This window comes from Palaemon carinicauda, chromosome 30, assembly GCF_036898095.1.
Source record: "Palaemon carinicauda isolate YSFRI2023 chromosome 30, ASM3689809v2, whole genome shotgun sequence".
NCBI lineage: Eukaryota > Metazoa > Arthropoda > Malacostraca > Decapoda > Palaemonidae > Palaemon > Palaemon carinicauda.
In genome coordinates this window covers 92,547,171-92,555,145 of record NC_090754.1, presented here as the reverse complement: position 1 = coordinate 92,555,145, position 7,975 = coordinate 92,547,171, and the positions used below count along the sequence as shown (strand labels likewise).

Genomic DNA, 7,975 nt, shown 5'->3' with positions numbered 1-7,975 from the left:
AGTACCTCGATTATTTTATATCACCGTCATCAAACCCTACGGAGAGATCCGTATGAGACCTCCCTAATATCTTTTATATGAACGGCATATGGCCCAACAAACTGCAACAAACCCTGAACGTTTACGAAGCTGGAAACGGGTTAGTCAGGGGCACGAAATGACTCACTCCCTCCTCTGGGGTGCCAAATATGGAGAATTATTTCTTTCAAAGCATTAGGGGAGGAGACTTCTGGTAACCGTTGATGTCTGAGCGCCATTTTAATGTAGTGGAGTCCATGAGGTGAAGAAAGGAATAAAGGAGTGGGGGGGGGGAGTTGCTAGAGCCAAACGTGGGAAGTTTGTCATGACTTAAATTTTCAAGACTCGGGATTATTTGAAGTATTCGTTTGTGCGATGGAGTTATTCTAATATTATATATATATATATATATATATATATATATATATATATATATATATATATATATATATATATATATATATATATATATATATATATATATATCTGTGTGTGTGTGTGTTAGTTCACCAAACTTTCAAATGATGCAGCGTTAGCTAGCCGTTGAAATGGGAAAGAAAATTAGATGTTACAACCTTTAGATAATCAATTTCAGGTTACTCATTTAGAATATACGGTTGAAAATTTATATTAATTTTGGAAAAGTTTGGCTGTTAGTTAGAAAATATATTCAGTCCTCGGTAAATCTCTACATATTTTATACCTTGCATTGGGGATAACATCCCCTCCCATGTACGGAAACACCCCTATGTACAGAAGCACCCCCATGTACAAAAACACCCATATGTACAGAAGCACCCCATGTACAGAAACACCCCTATGTATAGAAGCACCCCCACGTACAGTAACACAAATATGTACAGAAGCACCCCATGTACAGAAACACCCCTATGTACAGAAGCACCCTCATGTATAGTAACACCCCTATGTACAGAAACACCCCCATGTACAGAAACAACCCTATGTACAGAAGCACCCCCATGTACAGTAACACCCCTATGTACAGAAGCACCCCCATGTACAGTAACACCACTATGTACAGACCACAAGCACCCTCATGTACACTAACACCCCCATGTACAGAAACACCCCCATATACAGGAGCACCCCCATATACAGTAACACCCCTATGTACAGAAGCACCCTCATGTATAGTAACACCCCTATGTACAGAAGCACCCCCATGTACAGTAACACCCCTATGTACAGAAGCACCCCCATGTACAGTAACACCACTATGTACAGACCACAAGCACCCTCATGTACACTAACACCCCTATGTACAGAAGCACCCCCATGTACAGTAACACCCCTATGTACAGAAGCACCCCCATGTACAGTAACACCACTATGTACAGACCACAAGCACCCTCATGTACACTAACACCCCCATGTACAGAAACACCCCCATATACAGGAGCACCCCCATATACAGTAACACCCCTATGTACAGAAGCACCCTCATGTATAGTAACACCCCTATGTACAGAAGCACCCCCATGTACAGTAACACCCCTATGTACAGAAGCACCCCCATGTACAGTAACACCACTATGTACAGACCACAAGCACCCTCATGTACACTAACACCCCCATGTACAGAAACACCCCCATATACAGGAGCACCCCCATATACAGTAACACCCCTATGTACAGAAGGACCCCCATGTACAGAAGCACCCCCATGTACAGTAACACCCCTATGTACAGAAGCACCCTCATGTACAGAAACACCCCTATGGACAGAAGCACCCCATGTACAGAAACACCCCTATGTACAGAAGCACCCCCATGTACAGTAACACCCCCATGTACAGAAACACCCCTATGCACAGAAGCACCTGCCATATACATTAACACCCATATGTACAGAAGCACCACCCCATGTACAGAAACACCCCTATTTACAGAAGCACCCCCATGTACAGAAACATGCCTATGTACAGAATCACCCCTATGTACAGAAGCACCCCCCATTTACAGTAACACCCCTATGTACAGAAGCACCCCCCCCCCATGTATAAAAACACCCCTATGTACAGAAGCACCCCCATGTACAGAAATACCCCTATGTACAGAAGCACCCCCATGTACAGAAATGCCCCTATGTACAGAAGCACCCCATATACAGAAACACCCCTATGTACAGAAACACATCCCCATGTACAGAAGCACCCCTATGTACAGAAGCACCCCATGTACAGAAACACCCATATTTACAGAAGCACCCCCATGTACAGAAACACCCCTATATACAGAAGCACCCCATGCTCAGTAACACCCCTATGTACATAAGCACCCCCATGCACAGAAACACCCCTATGTACAGAAGCACCCCCATGTACAGAAATACCCCTATGTACAGAAGCACCCCCATGTACAGAAACACCCATATGTACAGAAACACCCCATGTAAAGAAACACCCGTATGTACAGAAACACATCCCCATGTACAGAAGCACCCCTATGTACAGAAGCACCCCATGTACAGAAACACCCGTATTTACAGAAGCACCCCCATGTACAGAAACACCCCAATATACAGAAGCACTCCATGTACAGTAATACTCCTATGTACAGAAGCATCCCCATGCACAGAAACACCCCTTTGTACAGAAGCACCCCATGCACAGAAACACTCTTATGTACAGTAGCACCCCCATGAACAGAAGCACCCCCATGTACAGAAACACCCCTATGTACAGATGCACGCCTATGTACAGAAACATAACTATGTACAGAAGCACCCACATGTACAGAAACACCCCTATGTACAGAAACACCCCTATGTACAGAAGCACCCTATGTTCAGAAACACCCCTATGTACAAAAGCACCCCCATGTACAGAAACACCTCTATGTACAGAAGCAACCCCCTGTACAGAAACACCCCTATGTACAGAAGCACCCCCATGTACAGAAACACCCCTATGTGCAGAAGCACCCCCATGCACAGTAACAGCCCTATGTACAGAAGCACCCCCATTGAACACAAACATCTCTATGTACAGAAGCACCCTCATGGACAGAATCACCCCCTATGCACAGAAACACCTGTATATACAGAAGCACTCTCCATGTACAGAAACATTCCTATGTACAGAAGCACCCCTATGTACAGTAACATCCCTGTGTACAGAATCACCCCATGTACAGAAACACCCACCCCCATGTACAGAAACATCCCTGATTTCAGAACCACCCTCATGTACAGAAACACCCCTATGTACTGAAGCACCCCCCATGTACAGAAAGACCCCTGTGTACAGAAGCACCCCCATGTACAGTAACACCCCTATGTTCAGAAGCACACCCCATGTACAGAAACAGCCACCCCCATGTACAGAAACACCCCTGATTTCAGAACCACCGTTATGTACAGAAACACCCCTATGTCCTTAAGCACCCCCCATGTACAGAAGGACCCCTATGTACAGAAACCCCCCCCATGTACAGAGACGCCCCTATGTACAGAAGCACCCTATGTACAGTAACACCCTTATGTACAGAAGCACCCGTATGTACAGAAACGACCCTATGTACAGAAGCACCCCATGTACAGAAACACTGCTATGTACAGAAGCACCCCCGTGTACGGAAACACCCTTATATACGGAAACACCCCCATGTACAGAAACACCCCTATGTACAGTACAGGAGCACCACCATGTACAGAACCACCCCTATGTACAGAGCACCCGCATGTACAGAAACACCCCTATGTACAGAAGCACCCCCATGTATAGAAACACCCCTATGTACAGAAGCATCCCCATTCACAGTAACACACATATGTACAGAAGCACCCCCCATATACAGAAACACCACTATGTACAAAAACACCCCTATGTACAAAAGCACCCCCATGTACAGAAATGCCCCTATATACAGAAGCACCTCCATGTACATTAACATCCCTATGTACAGAACACCACCTTGTACAGTAACACCCCTATGTACAGAAACACCCCATGTATAGAAACACCCCTATGTACAGAAGCACCTCCGTGTACAGAAACACCCCTATGTACAGTAGCTCCACCATGTACAGAAACGCCCCTATGAACAGAACCACCGTCATGTACAGAAACACCCCTATGTACAGAAACACCCCTATGTACAGAAGCACCCTCATGTACAGAAACACCCCTATTTACAGAAGCACTCCGTGTACAGTAATACAGAAACACCCCTATGTACAGAAGCCCCCTCATGTACAGAAACACCCCTATATACAGAAGCAACCCCATGCACAGAAACACCCCTACGTACAGAAGCACCCTCATATACAGAAGCACCCCTATGTACATAAACACCCCTTTGTACAGAAGCACCCCCATGTACAGAAACACCCCTATGTACAGAAGCACCCCCATATGCAGAAGCACCCCATGTACAGAAACACCCCTATGTACAGAAGCACCCCCATGTACAGAAACACCCCTATGTATAGAAGCGCCCCTCTACAGAAACACCTATATGTACAGAAGCACTATCATGTACAGAAACACCCCTATATAAAGAAGCACCCCCATATACAGAAACACCCCTATGCGTGTACAGATATTCCCCTATGTACAGAAGAACCCCCAGTCACTATGAAGTGAAAGTAGAGTATTTGTTGTTTTTACGTGCAGTACTCAATTCAGCAGAGGAACGCCGGCAGTTTTTATAAAATCCGTGCCAGTTTTAATACTAGACCATTAAATCAAGTGAAATGGGAGATAATCGTAATGAAGGCTTGCTCATGTAGTCTTTTATGAAAATGAGGAATGGCATGAGGAGAAGTAGCCTGCTTTTTTGTTAATAATACATTGATATCATTAGCCGATTGATTCAAGTCTTATAGATCTCTAAAGTTCGAACTTGCAGCTGTTTTTTTTTTTATGTGGAACAGGTTGACGTGGGTCCCTTTTTATAGTTTGTATATGAAAAAAAATTTTTTTAATGTTGTTACTGTTTCCTAAAATCTTTTATTTTAGTTGTTCATTACTTCTCTTGTAGTTTGTTTGTTTTTTTAATTCCTTTCCTCACTGGGCTATTTTTCCCGGATGTAGCCCTTGGGTTTATAGCTATCAGCTTTTGCCATTTTGGTTGTAGCTTAGTTAATAATAATAATAATAATTATAATAATAATAATAATAATAATCAGCTCCAGAAATGTAAATAAAATGCTGAATTTATAGAACCTAAAGCCTAATGGATGTTGCGAGGATTAAAGACTATACTCAATTTTTTTTAATGAGGCGCATTTGCACCGACTCGCAGCTGTACCCTTGTAGCTTGGAAAAGTTTCCGGCTATCTGATTGGTTAGAATTATCTTCTCTAACCAATCAGTGAGCAGGAAAATTTTCCGAGCTAAAAGGGCACCGCTGCGAGTCTGTGCAAACCTGCCTCACTTAAAAAAATTGACTATAGGTTTTATTTTGTCTCCTGGATTTTTCATGACCTTACATATTTTACTTTAAGGGCTGCTTTTCTGGTTCTATAGAGCTGGGAAACCCTACTCTCTACAGGACCTCCACAGTCATTTTATCATGTTCGTTCGAAAGCATTCAACATTTCACACAGCAAATTGTTAGTTTATTGTCAAATTCACACTATTGAAGCACTTAGAGAATCACAATGTCTTCATTTCCCTTTTGAAAGTTTTAATAATATCTTTAGTCTTTCGAAATTCTAGTGTGTGATTATTGTATAGTCTCTGGGCCGCATTAACCGTTTATCTCTTTGCAAGATGCTACAATATTGATGCTACATTACAATGCCAATTAAACCTACCCCACCAGACGGTCCTAGTTAATCATTTTTTTCGCTTATGTCTTTAGAGTAATTAAGTAATTATTATTATTATTATTATTATTATTATTATTATTATTATTATTATTATTATTATTATTATTATTATTATTAGATGCTAAGCTACAACCCTAGTTGGAAAAGCAGGATGCTATAAGCCCAGGGGCCCTAACAGGGAAAATAGCCCAGTGAGGAACGGAAAAGGAAAAATAAAATATTTTAAGAACAGTAAAAACATTAATATAGATATTTCCTATATAAACTATAAAAATCTTTAACAAAACAAGAAGAGAAATTAGATAGAATAATGTGCCCGATTGTACCCTCAAGCAAGAGAATTCTAACCCAAGAGACAGTGGAAGACCATGGTACAGAGGCTATGGTACTACCCAAGACTAGAGAACAATGGTTTGATTTTGGAGTGTCCTCCTAGAAGAGCTGCTTACCATAGCTAAAGAGTCTCTTCTATCCTTACCAAGAGGACTGAACAATTAAAGTGCAGTAGTTAACCCCTTTGGTGAAGAAGAATTGTTTGGTAATCTCAGTGTTATGAGGTGTATGAGGACAGAGGGAATCTGTAAAGAATAAGCCACATTACTCGGTGTATGTGTAGACAAAGGGAAAGTGAACCGTAACCAGAGTGAAGGATCCAATGTAGTACTGCCTGGCCAGTCAAAGGACTCCATAACTCTCTAGTGGTAGTATCTCAACGGGTGGCTGGTGCCCTGGCTAACCTACTACCATTACTCGTAATTAATCGTTGTTCTCATGAGCTGTAGTTAATGAAGAAAATTGTTCCAGACTTTTGTTCAGGAATTGATATGATTTTCAGTTTGACCTATATATTTATTTCGAATGAAAATCAAGGCATTTCAAAACACTAAAAAAGGAAATGTTTTGAATGTACACCAGTTAAAATCCTTTACTGTTTGTAGTGGTAATTTACATAAATGATAGAATAAATTACGAAAATTGAATGAATATACCATATTTATTGAATTACCACTCTTCATAGAAATCGGTGGTAATACATGAATGTTGTCCATCTTCACAAATATTGGTAAATTGGGTTTTCTTGTAGAGCTTTGATTTTAAGATTATCATTACCATCAGAGCAATTATTATTATTATTATTATTATTATTATTATTATTATTATTATTATTATTATTATTATTACTTGCTAATCCACAACCCTAGTTGGAAAAGCAGAATGCTACAAGACCGAGGGCTCCAACGGGGAAAATAGCCCAGAGAGGAAAGGAATTAGGGAAATTATAAGTACAGTAAATAACAATTAAGATAGAATATTTCAAGAACATCATCATCATTAAAACAAATCTATCTCATATAAACTATAAAAATTTTAACAAAACAAGAGGAAGAGAAATAAGATAGAATAGTGTGCCCGAGTGCCCAAGCAAGAGAACTCTAACCCAAGACAATGAAAGACCACGGTACAGAGGATATGGCACTATCCAAGACCAGAGAACAATGGTTGGATTTTGGAGTGTCCTTCTCCTAGAAGAGCTGCTTATCATAGCTAAAGAGTCTCTTCTACCTTTAGCAAGAGGAAAGTAGCCTCTGAGCAACCAGTTAACCTCTTGAGCGAGGAAGAATTGTTTGGTAATCTCAGTGTTTTCAGGTGTTTGAGGACAAAGGCGAATATGGAAAGAATGGGCCAGACTATTCAGTGTATGTGAAGGCCAAAGAATTATGAACCGTAACCAGAGAGAAGTATCCAATGTAGTGCTGTTTGGCCATAACTCTCCAACGATAGTATCTCAATGGGTGGCTGGTGCCCTAGCTAACCTACTACCAAGCTCCTAGGCTTCTTACTTAGAATCCATTCTCTCTTTTCCAATATTCGTATTCAGTTATTGCTATTTGTTTCACATTTTTGTTGGGATTCTCTTTGGGAGGGTCTCAACAAGTTAACCTCTGACCCCTGTGAAGGGTGAAACCAATAGGAAGATATCTCTCTCTCTCTCTCTCTCTCTCTCTCTCTCTCTCTCTCTCTCTCTCTCTCTCTCTCTCTCTCTCAGGGTTAAGTGTCAAGAACCTAAATACCTAAGAATGTATACAACATGTATAGGGCCATGGTTCCCCAGTGTGATAGGATTTGGAAAACAGCCCTTAAAGTAAAGTAAATGAATTA

The 7,975-nt window shown here is 41.2% G+C and overlaps 1 protein-coding gene across 1 annotated transcript; it reads left to right on the top strand.

Moving 5' to 3' along the window:
- The first annotated feature begins 2,679 nt into the window (after positions 1 to 2,679).
- Positions 2,680 to 3,420, top strand: LOC137623648 (uncharacterized). The gene has a single exon (XM_068354480.1). It carries the CDS (start codon positions 2,680 to 2,682, stop codon positions 3,418 to 3,420), a length of 741 nt encoding a protein of 246 aa, XP_068210581.1.
- The last annotated feature ends 4,555 nt before the right edge of the window (positions 3,421 to 7,975 follow it).